Genomic DNA, 21,774 nt, shown 5'->3' on the forward strand with positions numbered 1-21,774 from the left:
AGTCTCTGACTCACCCCTTCCTCTGGAAATATCAGATACAGGTCTCCCAACTTTTGGAAAGTTCGCTTCACACCACTTTGCTTTTATGAAAGACCTACATTAGTATGTACCTGTTTTCAAGACATACTAAGAGGATTTTCATATTTACGAGAAAGGGTGAAAAGTGAAAATAGGGTTCAGCATTTGTCTTCCAGTGAACATTATAGAGGAACCACGCACCACGAGCAGTGAGAGTGGCACTGCCAAGCTCCTTCCCTAGGAACTACACTCAGCATCAAGCTGACAGAGCTTGGAACTATGTCTGTGAGCATCTATGCTTGACCTCCGTTTATTTTGTGCATCCGTTAGCAAGATGTGTCCTAAGATAATTGCTTTACACCATTTCTGCTTAAGAAAGGTTTCATGGGAACACTCTACTTTCAGATAGTGGGGGAATCTGCAATTTCAACCTGATGCAATCTAAAAGGTTAAATAAAATGTGCATCCAATCTTACCTATAGGTCTGCCCAACTTTGCGAAGCAGACCCTCTCTGTAACCTTGAAATTCCAAATGCAATAATGCTCCTGTCAGGGGGCTGCTGTCTTCCAGTTGCAGGAAGTGTTTCAATGGCCTCTGTACATAGCAGACATTCTTCAGTTTTCCATTGGCCTCTGCTTCATTATACCCGGCATGAAAATCTTCAGAAAGCAGAAACAGAAAGGATGTAAAAATGCTGACTTAAAAAAAATGACCAGAGAAGATAAAGATCAACTTGTGTTCCCCAAATCTATGTGTTACACCAGTAAGTAAGTAATCACAAGGCAATCACAGATTTCCCCAGTCTTTAAAATTGGAGCATGTAAAATGCTGACACAAAGCAGCATGTGAAGATTTAACAAGGGTCTGGGTAAAAGTTTTCGGATTAGGCTTCCATTGTGAGATTCCAGAACCAAAAAGATGTAACTGGACCTGAATGACAGATATGGGCACCTCTGTACGCTGAGGAGACTCACATGGAAGATAAAAGCTGTCACTTTTCTGTTGTCCACTTTTTTAGAGATGAATGAGCTCTGGTTTCACCTCCTAGCGGTTAGGTCCAAGACTCACAGGCAGGAGGCACCAGAGTCAGAAAGGTAAAGTAGATGCTGAGAGCAGCAGGCGGCATGAACAAGAATAAGGTTTTATGCCAAATGCATAACTATTGCTAGTTTTCCATCTGATGACTTCATTTTCTGTATGTCCACTGCTATTTTTAATCTCATGGCTCTAGTTACCATGTGTCAAAGCTGATTTGTCAATTTCTCTACTCAATGAATATGTACTTCCCCTTTTCCCAATGGAAAAGCTCTAAAAATGTAGTTTAAATCCGAATTCTAGGCCCTGGAAGCCAGATGTGTTTCACCATTACCTCAAATCACATGTCCCAAACTGTACTTATCCCCAACCCCCATCTACCACCTCCTTCCTCCTTCCTCTTCTTCTCTATCAGATTATATCATTCTGCCAGTCACCCAGCCACAGAACCTTTAAATCATTTCTACTGTTGCTTTCTCCTCCAACCTCATAAACCTTATATATTCCCATTGGCAGGCTCTCCCTCAGCCTGGTATATAGTTCCTTGCAAACAACACCTATTCATCCTTCCAGGCCTATCATAAATTACTGAAAGTAGTCCCACAAATTACAGGAATAGTCCCTCTTTTTTCTACTTCATTCTGCATTTAATTGAAACTACATCTAAATACTATTGTAATGCTTAGAGTAGGCTATACTCATGCACATGTGGCTCTCCCATGAGGCCATAACCTCCTCAAAGGCAAGGACACGTCTTTTTCATCTTTGTATTTCCAGCACCCAATGTAGTACATGGCACAAAAAAGGGCTCCAGTAAATATCTGAATGAATTACTTCATCCACAAAATATTTCTTTATTGTTCAAAAGAGAATGTTACCACGTAGAATTATCCTTCATATTGTGCTTTTTATTCCCAAACAAATCTCTGTGGCCCAACGAAACTATTTCCAGGGCCCAAAGAAGCTCAGGTTGCGTTCCCTCTCCCTATGGCCACAGTGCTTCCAGGGACAAACTTGAACACCTTGACTTTAACCCTTTGCCTTCAGTTTTGCCACAGGTTTAAACCCCTCGGTCCCTTCTTGTTGCCTATAGTAAAGGTCGGCAATTGGTTTTCTGTTAAGGGCCAGACAGTCAATATCTTATACTTTGTGTGTCACATGGTCTCTGTCACAATTACTCAATTTTGCCTTTGCAGAGCGAAAGCAGCCAGAGGTGATACAAAAATGAGTGATTGTGGCTATATTTCAATAAAACTTTATTTATGGATGCTGAAATTTTAATTTCATATGATTTTTGTGTCACAAAATATTAATTTCTCTTGAATTTTTCCCAGCCATTTGAAAATGCAAATGGCTTGCAGTCCAGACAAAAACAGGTGGTGAGCCAGATATGGCCTGTAGGCCATAGTGCACCAACCCAGCTTATTTCCTTTCCTCACCAACTCCACTCCGCTACACACACACACACCTCTAGCAGGCCTACAGTAAAAACAACCTTCACAATTCCTCTGTGGACTTTGTTATTTTGCTGTTTGGAGCCACTCTAGGGCAGGGGAGGTAGAAAATGCATGGGCTTTTGAGGCCTGGATTCAGAGTCTGGCCTTACCATGTACTAATGTGGTAGCCTTGGACATAATATTTAACCTCTCCGTACTTCACTGTCATCATCTATAAAATGGGGGCAGTAACACCTACATGACAGGGATTTTGTGAGAATTAAACGAGCTAATGTGTATCAGGTTCATGGCATAGTGCCTGGTTTATAATAGGCACTCGATAAATAGTAATTATTACTCTAGCTTGGGATATGGCTTCCCCAGATCAGCTGTGACCCTGGAAAGCAATCCAGACACTCTGTAAACCACAACTGGGCAGCAGGAGAGAATGAACTGAGAGCAAAGTACAAAGGCAGGGATAGAATTTGGAGGTTTTCAGACACATGACCCAGGATTCTAAGTGCCTGGTTTGCCCCGATTCCTTCTGACACCATTCCAAATTCCACTGGGCCTCCTTTCCTCCTCAGAAAGAACTTCTGACTCTCACACTACCTGAATCTCCTTAGCATTCCTTACCAAATACCCATATGAGCCCTGGAACCCTCTCCTCATTCCTGCACTTCTTTCTCATATAGGGCTGGGAAAGGGTGAATGCAGCCAGACCAAACCTCACAGACTGGTCTGCCACTGGGTCTTAAATAGGCCAGGCACCCAACTCTCTCTCAATTATTCATGAATTTCCTGCTGTACAGAGAATGAACTTTTTTCAGAGGTCAAGAACTAGTCTCTCTATAGAAGGTTTAGAGCAAAAAAACCCACCAAGTATACAAACAAGGGTTCCCCCATAAACCATCAGCAGTGGGCAGATAGGACAGATAAGCTTGTGGTATCTCTGTCCTTGGTACAAAAAGCCAGATTTGAGCCTGGTACTTCCTTGCTCCAACACGTCTAATGGGGGTCTACTGCCTCTGGAATCACCAAGCTCCTGTGCTGTCACTCAGGGCCTCCACAGTCTTGCCCTAACCCACCCCTCCTGCATTATATCTTACTACTCCTCTATAGAAGTCCTCACCTATAGGCCAGGCAAAACAGACAGTATCTACCTAACTACCCTAAACAATTTCCAGCTTCCCACACTTGTGCATAACTCAATCATAGCACCTGTAACATTTTACTGCACATCTCCCCCTAGACTGTGAGCTAGCAACAGGGCAGAGACTGTGTCTGATTCATCTCTGGGTCCCCTACACCTAGCACAGTGCCTGACATGGGGAAAACATCCAATAAATGTTAATGAATGAATGAAAACACCTGAAATTATTCCTCCCTTAAACTGTTTTAGTTGGACTCTTATTAGCAGCTAAGCACAGTCTGGGTCACTGCCAAGAAGTAGAAAGACCTGAGAAAAAGAAAAGAAGCATGACCAATGTGATCCAAGCAACGGAAAATAGGTTTTAAGAGTGAAGTAAAAGAAAGCAAGGCTGTTTAGCTTGCCGAAGAGAAGATGAGGCCCAACTCGATTCTGGTTTTAAGTCTACAAAAGGTCCTCATGAGAAAATCTTGATTTCATCCTCCCTTTATAATCAGAGGGAACTTTTCCATATTCATGGAAAATGGAACAAGAAGAAATAGCTTAAGTTAAGGCCAGAGGGGCTGAAGCTAAAGAGAAAGAAGAACCAAATTAGGCACCACTTTTCCAAAGATACTGTTATTGTACTTTTTGACGAGTGAATTGGAGGGGTTTTGCTGAAAACTTTTTTTTTTTGGCCGCACTGTGTGGCTTGTGGGATCTTAGCTCCCGGACCAGGGATTGAACCTGGGCTCTAGGCAGTGAGAACACAGAGTCCTAACCACTGGACCGCCAGGGAATTCCCGCTGAGCACTTTTGTTGAAGGCTGTGCAAAAGGAAATGAATATGCTGCTCTGTTCCTGTTTGCTGTGGAGACCAGGTGGGTGAAAACACAAGTTGGGTAAGATTTTCTAATAAGCCACTGACTTTTTCCCTTTTTATTTATTTATTATTATTATTTTTTTTTTGCGGTATGCGGGCCTCTCACCGCTGTGGCCTTTCCCGTTGCGGAGCACAGGCTCCGGACGCGCAGGCTCAGCAGCCATGGTTCACGGGCCCAGCCGCTACGCGGCATCCGGGATCCTCCCAGACTGGGGCACGAACCCATGTCCCCTGCATCGGCAGGCGGACTCTCAACAACTGCGCCACCAGGGAAGCCCTGCCACTGACTTTTAATTGACCCTTTTTTCTATAGGCACTTTCTGTCATGTCATGTTTTGCAGTCCTGTGATGGAACAACCTAGTATAGGCATACCTCAGAGATACTGCAGGTTTAGTTCCAGACCACTGTAATAAAACAATTATAGCAAAAAAGCAAGTCACACAAATTTTTCGGTTTCTTGGTACATATAAGAGTTATATCTACCCTATACAGTAGTCGATTAAGTATGCAATAGCATTATGTCTAAAAAAACAATGTACATACCTTAATTTAAAAATATTGCTAAAAAATGTTAACCATCATCTGACAAGGCGGGGTTGGCACAAACCTTCAAATTGTAAAAGACGCGATAATTGTGAAGTGCAATAAAATGGGGTATGGCTGTATTTCAAATTTTCCTGAAGAGACAATGGAAAGAAAGAGAAGGCAACAATGTCAGAGTAAGACAGTAGGGAAGATGGCCCTAAAAAATATATTTTCTATAAAAACAATACCTAACTGGATATTAATAATAATTTTTAATAGTATTACTATTAAAGCTAACATCCACTGAGCACCTACTATGTGCCAGGCACTGTGCTAAGTGTTTAACATAAGCTATCTCAATCCTCATAACAACCCCATAAGGTAGGTTATATATGTAGCCCCATTTTACAGGTGAAGAAACTGAGACCCAGGAAGGTTATATAACTTGCCCAAGTCACACAGCTAGCAAGTGTCAGAGCCAGGACTCAAACCCAGGCAGTTCAACGTAGAGTCTACTAACTACTGTCTCCCTGTAAGAAGGGTGACAGGCTGGAATTTAAACCTTAGCCCCTCTGAATCCAAGTTCATATTCTCAGCTACTTCCTTATACTGCCCCAAGCCAGGAAGAACAAAGCAACATATGACATCAGCAAGAGAAGAGATCTCAGATGTAAACCAAAAATACCCCCCATATTCTAGAGAAAGAAGCTAAGATGTAAGGATTCACAGATGCTAATGAGCACAACCAGGATTTGAATGCCAGCCTCTTGACTGCAAGTGGAGTCCTCTTTCCTCCATTATAGATTCTTGTTGAATTTGAGGGTGAGAAAATGAAGGAACAGTATGTGCCAAATGGGCTCCCTCCCCAGGCACTGTTGTAATGAACTGTTAAACTCACATTAGAACCTGTGCCTGAAATACCAAGGCACCAGCAGCCTCTGTAGACTGATTCTAAGGTTCTAGTAGTTGAGATGGCAATGAACTGATTAATGGTACCACAGGAGCTGCCAAAATGCTCACATAGTAAACCAATCAAGCAGACCTAGACCAGGCAGCTACCATACTAAGTCAGTGGCTCACAGTTTAAGCCTGGACTGAACTATTTCAACAGCTTCCTTGTTGATGTCCCCATTCTCAGACTTCCTTTGCCCCAGACTAGCCTCCATTCTGCAGCCAGAATAAACAGAGCCCCAGTCATGGCATTTAAGCCTTGTAGCATAATGAAAAGAACATGGATCTTTGAACCCAACACTCATAGGTTTGGATCAAGCTCTGTCACTTACTAGCTACATGACCTTGGGCAAATCACTTTAATCTTTCTGAGGTCCAGTTTCCTCATCTTTAAATTGGGGCTAAATATCTCCTTGTTACAGGATTCTGAGGATTAAATAAATTATAGTGCATCTAACACACTCTTGGCCACAAAGTAGAGTAGACTGGATAAATGTTAGCATTCTTCTTCCCACACCCCTTTCTACATTTTGGCCACAATCAATCATTTCAGCTATTTCCTTTCCTCACCAACTCCATTCCTCTTCCCCAACACACACACACACACACACACACACACACACACACACACACACACACACACGCCACCTCTAGACCCCTGCTCAAGCTGTTCTTTCTCACAGGAATGAACCTCCTCTAAGGCCCAACATAAATTTTCCACCTTCAGGAATCCTTTCTAGACCCTCTTCGGTTGTGTTGGGATTGATTTCTCCTTTTCCCAAACTCCCACTTTGTTTACATTCTTTACTACATTTACTATAGTCAGTCTGATTTCAGTTATTTATGTACTTACCTATCTTGCCAACAACACTGGAGGGAGAAGGCTCTAAGAAGAGAATTACTGGGGGTGGTGGTGGTGGGATGAATTGGGAGATTGGGATTGACATATATACTCTAATAAGTATAAAATAGATAACTAATAAAAAAAATGAACATGCACTGGAAAAAAAGAGAACTACTTATAGGAGGGCGGGAAATGCGTTGTTCTCCTCTGTGTATATTTCTCAATACCTGGGTCTTGTACATAGCAAGAGCTCAATATGCGTTTATTAAACTGAATCTTGCCACCACTGACTGGGCATCTTTACAGAAAGATCCTGGACTGAGTTTACTCTAAAATTCTGCTCTCACTGCCTGACTTGATCAACATGCAATTTTTAAAGTGTACTAATATTCCAAAACTGTTCCACCCCACTGGTTAGGAGACGACAGTCATTAAAACCATATTAAAAAGCAGAGTCGGGGAACCCGAAAATAGATCTGAATGATTTCTGTCTCAGTTTCTAAGTCTGTAAAATATAGAGTTTTGAGATGTTACATAAAAAGCGCTTAAAACAGGATCTGCCCCATAGTAAGTACTCAATAAATGTTAGAATTTTATTATAATGTAGTAGACTGGAAAAAACAGAGTCAGGACTTTTCACTTCTAGTACTATCTCCACCACTGACTGATGTCTTGTCCAATCTTGATCAAGTCCTTTCCCCTCTCTGGGCCTCTCCCCATCTGTAAAACTGAAGTAGAACCAGACGGTTCCCAAGCTCCTTCTACCTTCAACGAGGTATATTTTTCTATGATCAACAAAGAGCCTTCTGTTCCAGATGCTGAAGCTGTTGGCAAGGAAAAATTGTAGCTGCTGGTTCCCAGAGGAGAGGGGCCAAGACCAAGGCAAGGCCAGGACAATTGATTAGTAAACCACCTGTGCACCTTCCCCTGTGTGAACTATAACACATTCAGTGCAGGTTCCTGAACAGAGCACCACCTCTCTGCCAAGAAAACTCACAGCAAAGGCAAGACAAGAGCCTGAAAACAATAGCAGCAATGAAGAATCCTGCCTTGTGCAGAATTCCTGCACTTTCTTACCTTTCATGCCTGTAATTAGGGCACCATCAATCTAAACTAGGGCCCTCCTTAGGCACAAAGAGAAGGAAGAACACAAAGGCCCACTCTGAACATTAAAGCTCATAAAACAAAGACCAAAGCGAGTAAATAAAAAACGTCACTGACTCATTCGACTGAACACACTGCAGAGGCCTACTATGTGCTAGGCAGAGGAGGTATGAAACAGACATGATCCCTTTCCACCAATGTAGTCAGAGTACATATGGGGTGACACATCCCAAAGCAGACTGTAATAAGAGCTATATTTGAGGTGTAGCCTCTGCTATGGAAGATGGGAAGGGGGCAACAAATCCAGTAGGGGGGACCAGAGAAGCTTCAATGACAAGCTACATGAGACACAGGCCTTGAAAGATGGGGAGGTGGGAACCTCAGGAAGACGGAATATAGGCAAAGGAACATGCAGGGAGTACTAGAGAAAAAAAAAAAAAAAAAACTAGTTTATTTTGCCTGGGCCACAGGGTGCAGGTTTGGGAGAACAAAGGGAACAGGGCAGGAGAGAGATTTGGGAACAGATTATGGAGGGACTCATCCACGAGGCTGAAGAGTCCAAAGTCTACATGGCAGGCAATGAGGTCCACCAAGGTTTCTGAGCAGAGATATAACACGATGAGAACACTGTCTCAGGAAGATCACATGGGCACCCATGAAAAGGATGCAAAAGGAACCAAATTACTAGATTACTATGGGAAGCTTCGTAAGTACGTGTTGGAATCCAACAGCTCCTGTTCACAGAGCTTCTCACTGCCCAGGTTCAGCTTCATGTAATCTGAGTTTAAGAGGTGTTCCCTTGCCAGGCCCGTTAACCGTCAAAATCTGCTAGCATAACAGGACTTCCAGACAAAGTAAAAAACCCAATTAACCCTATGGATCACAGAACAGGAAGAGCTGATGCGGGAGAAGTTGGGGAGGGAGCACCAAAGTCTCCACCTGGCCCAGCTCCACATAAAAAACCAACCCTGGATCTCCTCTTTATATCACTTCCAGCCAAGCCTTCTTTACAGGGGTTGAAGCTAAGTACAGTGGGGCCAAAAGCACTTGGTCAGAGGCTGAGGATCTAGTGAAACAATATATATGAAATGCCCAGCACAGTGCTGGGCACATGGGCACTGGTCAGTAAGCACTGACCCAACCTGCAAGGTCAGTTCCACCTATAAATCCCACTGAGGCTTCAAGACCTAAGTCACCTTAAATCTTCCCTCAAAGGCCTCTCTAAAGTACCCCAGTCCAAAATGACCTAATTCCTAGATATCACACCCATTTCATGTGCCAAATATTCAGCACCCAATTCATGACAGATGCCATACAAGGTGACTCATGTAATCCCATTCAACCTTCACAATGACCCTCCTAAGTCTTTTAATACAGGAGAAACTAAAGCTCTGAGAGGGGAAATGACTTTCTTGAGAACACACAGCTAGGAAGCGGCAGAGGTGAGATCTGAACCCACGACTGCCTGACCCAAACTCAAGCACTTCCAACACTTCAATCCTGTCACCAGCGATGGCCTCTGATCTGCTACTGACCATCTGACAGGTAGCCTGGAAACTCCCTATGGAGAGAGATGGTACCTGACACTATTCTCTCTTCTCACTGTACAGCGACCCACCTATGTCAGGAGCTTTTAAATGAAAACATCTAACTTTAAAATAATGGAGTACACAGATATGATAAATTCCTCACATAAAAAACTATTCATGACGTTGGACTGTCTGAGCCCTGAGCCCAGCCATATAGCCTGATAGGGACTGAGTCTCAAGCTGGCCCCAGGATGAGCTCCGACCTCAGACACCTGTCACAACCCAAGCCCCGACCCTAGGCACAGGCTGAGCCCGGACCGGAAACACACGCTGCACCCAGAGCTCGTCCCAGACGGAGCCCTGCCAAAGAAGAGCCCTAAAGAAGCGTCCCCTTCGGCCGTCCCCGCCCGCCGCAGCAGAATCTGGTCGTGACCTCGGGCCGTTCTGAAAGCCCCGACTGCTCCGTCCCAGGCACACGACTCATTCACAAACCCACCCCCCTCCCCGCACCATTTCACTGGCAGGGAAACCTCGCTGTCTGGGCTTTACCTCAGCTGACTCCCGGCAAGGCCTGTCGCGCACACCAGCCACCTGCTCGCTCAGCCAAGAACACGGAAGAAGATATACTAGCTCCGAGGGGTGGGCCCGATGGCGTGTAGGGAGGAGCTGCGCCTGCGCCCTGATGGCCACGCCCAGCGAGTGGGGCGGGGCTAAGCAAACTGCGCGGGCGTGACGGGTGAAGGGCGGGAGGTTGCTGGGATAGGGGGCGGGGCTTAGCTCCTTCTGGCCGTCCCTTTCCTGAGTGGAGGTCGGGGGAACCCGGGAAGCGCAAAGAGGGAGGAGGCACGGCAGCAGCAGGTATAATTATAGTTACCGAGCGCTTCTGCACGCCGGGAAGGAATTTTTAAAATCCCTTTTACATATGGGGAAATGCTGCCAATCTTTTTAAAGACGAGAACGAATTCTGTAAAATTTCTTAAAAGGTTTGCGTGCCTGTAATTTCACCATGAGAGTTTCTCCTTGAGTAAAGTATTACCCCCAGTAGGTAATGGTGGTTTAAAATAAAAAACGTAAAAAGTTCATTTCTTGCAGAAAACTACCTGCAAATAAATTAATATTTCAACCAACCCCCGACCCTCCCCCAGGCTGCAAGTGTGATGAGGGAGTGAGAGTGCTGACTTGAGGTTAAGGCAGGCCCTGAGTGTGTTTCCTCCGTTGTGAAATGGAAGTAAACATCGCTCCCTGCCTGTGTCAGGATTGCTGTGAGGGTCTGGCGAGCAATGCTCGTGAAAGAGCCTCTTGGACTTCCTTCCCATCATCCACCCGACAAATGTTCGTTCCCTTTCCCCTTCTGGGCTCAGTCTTCTCATCTGTATGATGGAAGGAGGTCTGGAGGTCTGGAACAATAGGGAACATTCAAGGCTTGCTAGATTTCCCAGTCTGGGTGACGGCTGGAGGCAGGGCGGGTTCTCCCAAGCTTCTGTATTAAGTAAGTCACTTCCAGAATCTCTCAGTTCAACCTGAAAGCCCCTGTGTAAGTTGACCTCTCCCACTATTGCCTTCCAGGCCCATCCAAGCCTCAAATACTCAGAGGCTGCGCTAGCCTGTTCCCATCTCTGTTCCCTGAATGTCTCAATAGCTAGATGATCCTCAGTCACTCAGGTCTGTGTTCCAGCCCAGGTTCTCAAAATTGCTGTGTTCCCTGCATGGCAACCAAGTTCAGTTAACAGCAGAGATGAGGGCTCTGGGGGGCTCAGAGGAGGAATGGCTTAAAGAAGGGCTCCCCAAATCAGATGGAGCTCCAGCCATGCCTGTGGCTCCCTTCACCACACACTCCACACAGCTCCTGATGGTGGGGCAGTGGGAGTGGCAGCAGGAAACTTCCAAGAGGCTACAGTGTTCCTGGGGACTAAGGGTGGTGGGGCATCTTTTACTCAGCAGGTGAATGCTCTGCTCCAAGGTGGGGAGAATGGCTGGGCAGCTAGGCTGCAGACGGCTTTGTTTTCCTGTTGGCTCAAGATCCATAAAAATATTTGGAGCAGGGAATGAGGAAGCAAGCCAAACTATCCCTCTACCTTCAATACATTGCCTCTCCAAGGATCCTCTCCTGCCAAGTTTTGCCCTATGGGGGGCTCTTTTCTCTGTGTAGCTGAGGCCTCAGCTCTCTCTTTTATCTTCTCCTTTCTCTGTCTAGTCTTCTCCAAGCATCCCTCTCTGAATTTCTCAGAGTAGTTATGTGAGGGCTTCCTGATGTATTCAGACATTCTCATGTAAGGTGCAGGCCTTGGCCACACAGTTCTGAGATAAGTCTACGCTCATATGGTGTATTCCAGAACAACTATGATCCCAGAGCCTGAAGTTTCTAAGAGTCTAAGCTGTCCAGTAATTGAGGAAGTAGTGCGTGACCTGCCATAGGAGGTATGCAAGCAGAGCCACCTTTTAGAATGCTGGACTGGGGCCTCCTCTGGTAAGCCAGAAGAAGGGGCTGCAGAGTACAGGGCCTTACAGATCCTACAGCAATGAAAAGAGGGATACCGGGCACCGGGAAGGGAGCTAGGCAACTAGCCAAAGACAAACGATTCAACAAGCTATTATATGTCAAGCATCTAGAGCTGTACCTAACACACAGTATTAGTTATTATTGTGAATGATCCACAGACTGTAATGAAGGAGCTTAGAGATCTAAGTCCCTCACTCCCACACCTGATCATGAAGTACATGCCAGAGTAGCTTGGGGACTGGGCTGGGACTGGAACCCAGGTCTCTGTCTCCCAGGAGAGGCACTGCACAAAGCCAGGCTGTCTCCTCGGGTAGAAGGAAGAGCTCTAGGTGGGCCTTTGCTGACTCTTAAGAACCAAGCTGGTTTTCAACTCTTGGCTGGGCAGTTGAGGGTAAGGGGCAGTGGACTGATGGCAAGACCTGAGCTAAGAGTGTCAGGTGTCTCCTGGGGAAGAAGCTCAGGAGTCAGCCCCATGTCTTGCCACCACTTGGAGCTCTAGCCAGCACCCGACAGACAGCCTTCTTTGGAGAAGTGTTTCCTCTGCTGTGATTACAGTTAGGGCTGTATTTCTGCCCTGTACCTTAACCCATTAGCTCCAATAAACCACCCAGATTAAGGGGGTGGAGTGAGAGTAGCCAGAGCCAGGTGACCTGAGCTGAAACAAGGAAAGACTTTCCCAAGAGACTGAGTTCCCCGAAGCCCTCCCCACTCTGAGGTTCCTAGCCTAGCCCAGGAATTCTGGGTCTAGGATTCTCAGAGCCCTGGGAAAACCTTGGTGACCCCACCCTGGAGAGCTGGGCCAGACATGACCACATCAGCCAGCCCTCCACATGGCCCAGGATCTCAGGACAAAAAGCTCTCCCTGCCCCATTCTGGCCCAGTTCCTTCCACAGACTTCCCAGGAGCCATGTGGCACCCAGACCACAGCTTCCCACCAGGGCCTTTAGTTTGCCTCCTTTATTTTACCAAAAATAACAGCAATAAAATTTCCCTCTGTTTCACAAAAAAATACATCCCCCGCCCCCTGCCGCATGATCAGTACTGGCCATAGCCTAGACTCCATCTTCCAACCCACAGTCCTCCTTGGCAGAACCTTTGACACCACCCCCCACTGCCCCCCTCACACCAGAGCTTCTGGCAAAGCTGCTGGGCCAGTGCTTCCCTCGGGAACTTCTCTGGAGGCAGCTGTCCCAGGTCCAGCTGGCTGGACCGAGGAGCCCCATCTGCTTCCCCAGAGATCTGGCAGCTGCGGGGCCATGGACAGGGGCATGATTTTGGAGTTTTGGCTCAGCAGACAAGCCCAGCAGACCACAGGGGTGGTGGGGTACTCTGGCATCAGGCTAGAAATCCTTGCTCAAAGCAGGAACAGTTGTATCCTGGAGAGGAGCTGTCAAACCCTCCTTTGGAGTGCATCTCATCTCCCTGTGTAGCAATCCACAGGCCAGGGGTGGGAGTCAGAACCCCTGGTTTCCACTCCAGCTCCACAAAAGCTTTGCTGGGAGGCCTTGGACAGCTTCTCCCGCCTCTCCTCTGGCTTCAGTTTCCTCCCATGTACGTGGATGATTCTGAGTGAGACTGGATGATCCTCAGATTCCTTCTGGCTCTCCATCCTGGCCCCCCAGCCTGGAGTCTCCAGGAGAGGAGGGCCTTGTCCCTGCCTCAGTTTCCCCACCTGTGGGTCTGGGCGCAGGGCTGGGCATGGCCAGTTTCTCTGTGGACAGCTATGCTCTGAGATCCAACCAGCTGGAATATTTCAGGGATGGTTGGGAAGGAGGCAGGTACTTGCAGGATGGGGGCTCTCTAAGCCTGGAAGAGTCCATTCACAGCTATGTGGTCCTCAATGTCCCAGGCGGGAGATAAGGCTCCGGAGCTTCCCAATTCAAGCTCACTAGCTTTGTGGGTTGGAGGATTATCTTGTGCTGGGCTTCAGATCCTCACAACCACATCTGGAGATTCAGGAAGCTAGATTGGAGTGTATGATTCCTGATTTAAGGACTGGGGATCTTTGTGGACATGAAGAATCGCCCCTGACGCCCATGAGGCTATCTATAATCAGGCCTTCTGGAGGCAGAGGGATGAGGGAAATGACAGCTCCTGGGCATCTCTAGCTGAGCAAATCAGAACTTACGGTGGGCCAGGATTTTAGTCAGGGCAGGGCCCCCCTTCCTACCTCCCCCCATCAGTAGCTCCCCAGAACTCATGCTGATGGAAGATGGTAGCCTGGAAGATTCAAACATGGAGCTACATCTACCACCACAGTTCGTGCACTTACACACATAGTCAGACACACCAAATGGGGAGGCTGACTCGTCATCATTCCTAAGTGGTCATGGTCCGATGGCCCTAATCCCTACTTCCTTCCTTCCTTCCCTTCCATCCATCCATCAATTTACCTAACATTTATGGAGGGCCTACTATGTGCCAGGAACAGTCTAAGGCACGTAGCTCTCACAGACACACCCCACAGTCAAAATCATACACGTACACACCGATATACACATGTCATCCGTGTCCACTCACTCATAGGCTGCTCACGCTCTTGCATCTTTCTTGCCGTCACTTCAGCCACATCCACGTTCCCCAAACAGGCTTGGCAACCACCGTGGAAGGGTCAAGTGTCAGAGCAGACTAGACTTCATGCTAAGGGTTTAGCTGCTCCTTTTTACCTGTCTGCCCACCTTTAAGCTCTTCCCTACTCCACTCACAAACAGTCAGGGGGACATGTGGGCAGACTCCTGAGAACCAGAAGTCCAGGGGCTTTGGGTGTGTGGAGGGGCCCAAGGGCCTTCAGGTCCCTCTGCTACCAGACTTCTGAGGGTCCCCTCCCTGGCCACTCTGTGTTCAGATGGTCCATCTGATGGGCAACAAGGTCCAGGTCTGGGCTCAGTGACAGATCCGCTCTGTCATCTCCCTCTGCAGAGACACAAGGTGGGGAGGGGTCAGTCAGAGCTCAACCTGCCAGGCAGCCCGTTTCCAAACCACAGGGCCCGGCTACTCTTCTGCCTGAGCCTGGCCCCTTCCCACCACCACCGCCTCCCAACTCCAGGCTGCAGATCTGTGTTTGTAAACTGATACTTGAATGAAGTCGCTATTAAAGTACAAAATCCATTGTTAAATGAATTGCGGTCCCCTAACATATCCACTTGGATATTGGATTTTCTTAAAGCAGGTAGCCTTCGGATCTGAAAACTCAGAGGCTAGCCACGGTGGGGGAGGGCAGTAGGGGCTTGGCCTCACCAGTGGCTCCAGCTCCCGCTGGTCCACCAGGCTGAACTCACGGATGAAGTAATAGAAGTGCTTGTAACAGGTGTTGACGTGCGCCTCGGCCCCCATGCTGAGAATGCTGTCGAAGTGGTGGATGTAGACATGCACAAAGACGCGGAAGAGGCGGGTCAGGATCTTGGTGCAGACCTGCTGGAAGTTCTTGGGGAAGGGAACTCCTAGGGGGCGGGATGGGCAGATACGGGGCATCAGCAATCTGATGATGAAACTCTGCCCAACCCTGCCCTCCCCGACACAGGCAGCCTCTGCCCAAGATGGCCTCTTCCCTAGCACACTTCCCTGTGGGAAACAGAGATCAAGGTTTGCTTTCTCCCATACTTCCCTTTTTAATGAAACACTGTGCCTCTCCTCTGCTGAAATACAAATCATCTTCTGATTTTCCCATCACCCTGAACAGGACTCTGCTACTTTGTTGGGTCACTGACCAACCCTTCTTAGACTATAATAGAAGTTATGCCAAAACTCTCCCCAGAAACATGTGCATCTGTAGGTGCTCGCACACAACACCCTTGGATGCAATTCCAAGGAGAGTTCATCAATATCTGGGGTCCATTTTTAAGAATAGGGGCCTTCAGGATTGAGTCCTGACTTCCCAGCATGGCACCTGCTCAAGGCCTTTCATGATCTGATCCTGACTTGCCTCTCCAGCCCTACCGACTCCTTCCCCTTCGCAACATTCACACGGCAGGCCCCAGACGCTAATCCTGAGAATTACTAAATCTTCATGAACAAGTTCATATATCTCTCAGTCCTTCAAACAGTCAATAAGACTCACAAGAACCTTCCATCTGTGAGCCAGGCCCTGTGCTGGGTCCTTTGCACCTTTAGCCTGGTATGATAATGGGTATGGCAGCCATTCTAGATATGATAAAACAGAGGTGCATAAATGTGGAACCACTTGCCCAAGGCCACACAACTATTAATTAGTACAGACTGGAGGCAGGATTCAAGCCCTCTTTGCACTGCACTGCAGCACCCCTCGGATAAATGCCACAGACCCTGCCAGAGACAAGGTCCAGGACCTGTGAAAAAGGCACAATTTCTGTACAGTCCCCCATGCTCATGGTGGAGATCTTGGTGGCTACTCTCTCTTCTCTGCTGTGGCAGAGCCATCCCAGGATTAAGGCACAGGCACCTGGGATCTCACAGGCCTGGGGGTGAAGACTAGAAGGGAACAAGCGGTCAGACGCAGGCCCACACTGACTCACCCCACTCCATAAGGCCCTTCCCCTTCCTCACTGCTCTCGGGTGGGGCTGAGCCCTGTCTCCCTGTGAGCCCTTCCAGGCCCAGCCCAGGTCCCTCAGACTTGTCCTGTCCATCTAGATGTGGGGCCCTGGGCCTCAAGAGACCTGAGCTGGTTCTGAGTCCCTCCTGATTCGGTGCACTCTCCCTCTCTCGGCCTATTTCCTCTCATGTGAAATGAGGATACCCATGTTGGACATGATAGTGCAGGAAATGGAAGGCCACTGACTGGGGAGGGGCGTGGGCACTGATTTGTGACTCAAGGCCCTCAGCATTCAGACTTCTCCCCTCCGGGCCTGACCACCGTGCCCCGCCCATCTCTGATTCCCATAGCCTTAACACAGGTGAACAGGAGGCCAGGTGGGGCGCGGCTGCTGTGATGAACACAGGGTCATGCCTGCTCAGCTCTTGAGCCAATACCGTGTCTTGCTGCCCTTGGGTGGGGAAGCCGGGCCAGGATGACATCATTCATCTCCTCTCCCCACCCTCACCTGCCCAGGCTGCCCAGCTGAGAAAAGAAAAGGCGCCATGGATTGGGCTTGACAGGGAAAATTCTGCCTTCAGAGCCCACTGAGGAGGACATACCGTCTGGCCCCCATGGGGCCCCACCCCTTTCCCTTTCCTGGGGCCAGGAGTCAGAGGGGACTCCCAGGAGGCAGCAAGTCAGATCAGCCCAAGCAGGGCGGGTGACCTGCTAGGAGCACCTTGAGGCACTTGTTCTGGAAGGTTTTGAGAATCACAGTGGTCTTGCCAGGGTGTTCCCTGGAGGGACACTCAAGCTTCAGACAAAAAGAGACCCCAAACTGGGAGCCAGGCAGCCCTAGCTCAAGATGCTCAATCTTGAGCAGACACGCTCTCCCTGAGCCTCCGTTTCCTCTTCTACAACATGGCTGTATCAAGCTAAATGCCTCATCTGCGCGATGGGCCCCGCTGGCTCCCTTCCTCCCTAGCCAGACCCGACCTGCCTGCCAGGCGGCACTCACCCACGCGCGTGGGAAAGACATCCTCGTCGTTGATGAGGCCCTCAATCCAGTCCATGAGCAACGCCATGTAGCGAGGCGCCGAGAGCTTGGCCGGCCGCCGGTACTGGCGCTCGTCCTGCCAGCGGTACTCGTAGCGGGGTCCGCCGGCCATGACCGGGCAGCTGGTCTCGCTGCAGCGCTCGGCCATGGTGCCGTAGATGAGGTTGATGCGGTTGAAGAAGTCCACCACATGCACGGCAATCCAGTCGTCGATGTTCTCGCCCGGTGGCAGCCTCACCACACTGCGCAGGTCCAGACCCGACTTGAGCGACGCCTGCGCCTTCTTATACAGCTCAAAGCGCTGTGTGCCCGGCTCGAAGCGCTTCCGCGGCCTGAACGTCTTGTCTTTAGCGAACACCTGCTTCAGGCACAGCGCCATGGCCAGGATAGGCCAAGGGCTTGGGGTCCAGGGGCAGGCCCTGCGGATGCCCTGCCAGGGTCAAGGGCATGGGGGAGCATGGTAGTCAGGTCCTTACCAAAGGACCTGACTTGGGCTTGACTTCCCAACACATCATTTCCCTCCCACCTCTCAGCTTTTGGCCTGGAATTCTCTGCCTGGAATCTAAATCCTCCTCATCCCACAGTCCAGCATCCTGCCCTATTTCCAGATACCCTAGCTCCCCCTGCCAAGCGTCCACAGCCCTCCCATCTTGTCTAGTTTCCTCTCCACTTTCATTGTGTCTCAGAGAGGGCTGGGCCTGGGCTCCAGACAGGTGCTCCTCAGACTTGCTGTGAACCATTAGAGAGCTGGCAGAGGCTTCCTGCAGGCAGAGGCCCCTGCAGGAGGCAGGGGCCTGGACAAGATGACCTCTGGAGATCCCATGGGCTAGTTGGTAAAGCGTGGGAGAGCCGGCCTGCATTGTCCTGGGGCTAGGGGGAGAGCCCCCGCCCTCGGCTTCCTCTGAGATATCCCACAGTCCATCCGGCCACCGGGGATTCCCAGGGAGCACAAGGGACTTTTCTACCAAAAATGTACTTTCCTTTTATTACCCTGAAAGGAAAGAGCTCTCGTATGGCCAGCTGGGTGGCCTCTGAGTGTGGCTGCAGGCACTGGAGGGAGGGGGAGGTGGCAGGTCTAGAAGGGCACCACTTCCTCCAGCACAGGCTGGAGATCCTTCCTCCCAAGCTAGCCTCCTCCAGCCTGAAACACAAACCAGAACAGCCGGCGGCCCCTCCCACTGCACCTGACATTCAGTAGACATTCCTACAGCACATACTATGTGCCTGGCCCTGGAAGGTAGGAAAATGCAGTCAAATCACCCACCTGGGCCCATCCAGAATTCAGAAGGATTTGCTTTGCCTCTTAGAATTGAAGGATCTCAGTCTCCGAACAGACTTTGGGGACGGTGATAAGAGCCCCAGGCTTTGAGGCTGGAGACCTGGGTTCTAGTTTCATCCACCACTGCTGGGTGACCCCTACAGCAGGCATGGATTGGGCCATGCAACTTCCTCCGTCAGTCACAGGCTAAGTTCCTGGGACTTCCAGGGTAGTCACCTCATCTCCCCTGTGTGTGTGAGCTCTTGGGAAATGCAGAGCCAAGTACCCACTGGAATTAGCCACGCGAGCACTGATCCTGACCCCAGACTGAGCACTAAGGCTAAGTGTAGGCTAAACACTGAGCTTTTTGGCTGCAGGCTGAACTATGACCTGGCACTGACCCTGGTCAATTTAAGTCCTGGACTCTAACCCTAGACTGAGGCTTGAATACAGCCACAAAGCCTGGCCTTGACCTCAGAGCTGACACTGGAGTATTTTCCTTTCTCACATCTCTAGAAATACTGGGACAGGTTTGGGGAAGGGGGGGTGGGAACAAGGTGACAATTGGGTGTAACCAAAGGTACATGTGGGTCATCATGTCAGACAAGTCAAGCTAGTGGAGAAGTCTAAAACACACAACACACAGGCCATGAAGGGGAAGTCAAGTAAAGTGAGAGGAGTTTGGAGAGTAGGGGCAGGTCTCCCAGCAGGATCTTGTCCTCTTGAAAAAACCTCAAAGATGTGGCAGGTCATCCATCCCCTACCCCTCAACTTCTCACCCAAAGAAGTTCCCAGTGTGGGACTTCCTGATCCAAGAGGAGATTTCCATGCTTGAATTGCAGCCTGCATTCTAAACTCTGCTTGGGGCAGGAGCTTCCAAAATCATTCACACTGCAATTAGGTTGGGTCCCTGGGCTCTCCACCTTTGCACAGCCCCCCTCAGTGACAGCTACTAACAGACCCTCACCCTGGCATTCAACACCTCACCCTAGCTTTCCTGCCTCACTTCCCTACAGAAACTACCCTGGGCTTCTTCCTGATCCCTGAACATGCCCCCAACTCCTGCTTCTGTGTGTTTTCTTACACTGGTCCCTTGGCTTGACTCACACTGTCAGGTTGAATGCTACCTCCTCCCACAGCCCCTCTACTGAGCCCAGATCTCTTTGTCCTTAGGTGGAGATTACTCTTTGGCCATTTGGTCCCCCACCAGCCCCACCCCCCAGCCTTGGTCAGGGCCAGACACATAGCGGATGCTCAGGCTTTAAGGAAAGCTCAAAATCAAGAATCATAGGATTGAAATAGCCCTGAGAAATCAACTGGCCCAACCCACTTCTTGTATGGATGGGGAAACTGAGGCCCAGTAAGGGGACTTGAGGAGACTGCATTCACACAGCAAGTTATAGGCAGGGGATCTCCAATGGCAGAACTGGACACTGGGATAAGGTGGGGCATGACAACTAGTAAAGGGCTATTTTCCTGCACTGCCTGGTCGCTGGTCTGGTGGAGATAAGGGGAAAGGAGGGGAGTGGAGGGAAAGGGGAAGCATCTTCCCATCAACTAGACCAACCTAATTCCTGTTCCCCCAGCACACCAAGCCTTCCCCACACCCCACAGCAACTTTGGTGTCCTAACCAGTGAGCTAGAGTCCCACCTTCCTGCTGCAGAATTTCAAGGCCCGGGTCTTTCCCCAGGAAAATGAAAGCTTGGGGGTGGGGGGATGGATAGATGCCCTTGTATCCGTGCCACTTGTCTGTCTTCACTTCCCACTCCCATCCCTTTACTGAGTTTCTAACTCTCACAGAATCTCTGTCCCCTCCCTGAACTTCCGAACCATGGCCATTCCCTCTCTTGGCCCCAGTTTCCTAACTCTGGATGTCCTTTCACTCCTAAAGTGGCTAGTGATGGCTCGCTCCCCGGGTGAGCATCTGGGTTTCCCAAATGAAGACTACAGAGGGGCCCTGCCTGCTTCTGATGCTCAGCCACACCTGCCACTCCCCCAGGCCTGACCCAGGATCTTGGCCCCGGTCTGAAACCAGAATCCAGCCTAGAGTAGTGCGGGTGTGTGTGTGTGTGTGTGTGTGTGTGTTGGTGTGTGTGTGTTAATGTGTGTGTGGTGTGTGTGTGGGGTGTATGTGTGTTGTGTGTGTGTTGGCGTGTGTGTTGTGTGCGTGTGTTGGTGTGTGAGTGTGTGGTGTGTGTGTGTGTGTGTGTGTGTGTGTGTGGTGTGTGTGTTGGTGTGTTGGGGGTGGGGGCAGGCGGGAGGGCTGAGGGCAGAGATCCAAGAGAAAAGTAGAGGCGAGGACTCCCAGCTCTTCCCCGCGGCGCTTGGCCACCTACGACCACTCCTCGGCCTCTCCCAGGACCCCTGACGCCCCTGCCTCCCCAGCCCAGCCGCCAGGACAGACGGGTCGTAGGACCCAGAGGAGCAGGCCTGAAATTTCCGCCTCCGAAGACACGCCCTCCTCAACCGACTCGCCTCAACCCCAGCCCCGACTTTCCAGCTCAGAACTTCGGACACGGATCGAGGGCTGTGGCCAGCCTGCTCGGGCACAGGTCGCCTCGGGACGGTGCCACGCCAGGACGGCCGGAGAAATGAAAGTGGAAATGAGGCTGGGCCGTGTGCGCGGCGGCGCGCGAGGGGCACTCACTCACGGGGTCCGCCGGGTGGGCTAGCGCGAGTCCACTCTGGCCGCGAGGTCACATCCCCAGCAGGCGGTCCCCTCCTTTTGCTCGTCGCCGGCCGCGCCGGTCCTCTCGCCCGTCTGCCTGCCGAGCCCGCGTCGCCCTCCCGCCCCAAGGCGACGCCAACTCCGCCCCGGCCCTCCCTGCCCGGCCACGCTGCGGCCAGGGGGCGGGGAAGGGGCGGGGAGAGGGGACCCCCCCAACCCCAATACCCCCGCCTTTCCGGAGAGTCTGTATCGCTCCCCCAGCTTCCCAGGGGCAAAGGACTAAGAGCTGGCCCTCTCAGGAGGGCCAAGGAGGCAGCCTCAACTTCTTCGACTGTAAAATGGGGA

General features: G+C 49.9%; 2 protein-coding genes across 12 annotated transcripts in view; both read right to left on the reverse strand.

Moving 5' to 3' along the window:
- MKNK1 (MAPK interacting serine/threonine kinase 1) overlaps window positions 1-21,543 on the reverse strand; it is a 54,119-nt gene extending 32,576 nt beyond the window's left edge. For 3 of the 9 annotated variants that reach the window (XM_032610899.1, XM_032610852.1, XM_032610893.1), the window contains exons 1-3: window positions 10,005-10,114; window positions 5,046-5,179; window positions 495-678 (exon numbers count right to left, since the gene is read on the reverse strand). The gene's annotated coding sequence lies outside the window, so the exon portion shown is untranslated. Of the gene's footprint in view, window positions 1-494; window positions 679-5,045; window positions 5,180-10,004; window positions 10,167-21,412 lie in introns of those variants that run through there. The other 6 variants (XM_032610902.1, XM_032610871.1, XM_032610905.1 and 3 more) reach the window with 5 other exon arrangements.
- MOB3C (MOB kinase activator 3C) lies at window positions 12,902-21,545 on the reverse strand. 3 transcript variants are annotated; one of them, XM_032610933.1, is made up of 4 exons: window positions 21,413-21,545; window positions 17,464-17,932; window positions 15,193-15,395; window positions 12,902-14,868 (listed from the first exon to the last, which is right to left on the reverse strand). In XM_032610933.1, the coding sequence occupies exons 2-4, from the start codon at window positions 17,879-17,881 to the stop codon at window positions 14,839-14,841; spliced, it is 651 nt and encodes a 216-aa protein (XP_032466824.1). In that variant the 5' UTR covers window positions 17,882-17,932; window positions 21,413-21,545; the 3' UTR covers window positions 12,902-14,838. The 3 variants fall into 3 exon arrangements, with proteins under 3 accessions (XP_032466824.1, XP_032466814.1, XP_032466804.1); XM_032610923.1 differs by having other exon boundaries at window positions 12,924-14,868; window positions 15,234-15,395; window positions 21,409-21,543; XM_032610913.1 differs by having other exon boundaries at window positions 12,924-14,868; window positions 15,234-15,395; window positions 17,464-21,416.
- Between the last annotated feature and the right edge of the window lie 229 nt (window positions 21,546-21,774).

The sequence above is a fragment of the Phocoena sinus genome, chromosome 1, assembly GCF_008692025.1.
Source record: "Phocoena sinus isolate mPhoSin1 chromosome 1, mPhoSin1.pri, whole genome shotgun sequence".
Classification (NCBI taxonomy): Eukaryota; Metazoa; Chordata; class Mammalia; order Artiodactyla; family Phocoenidae; genus Phocoena; species Phocoena sinus.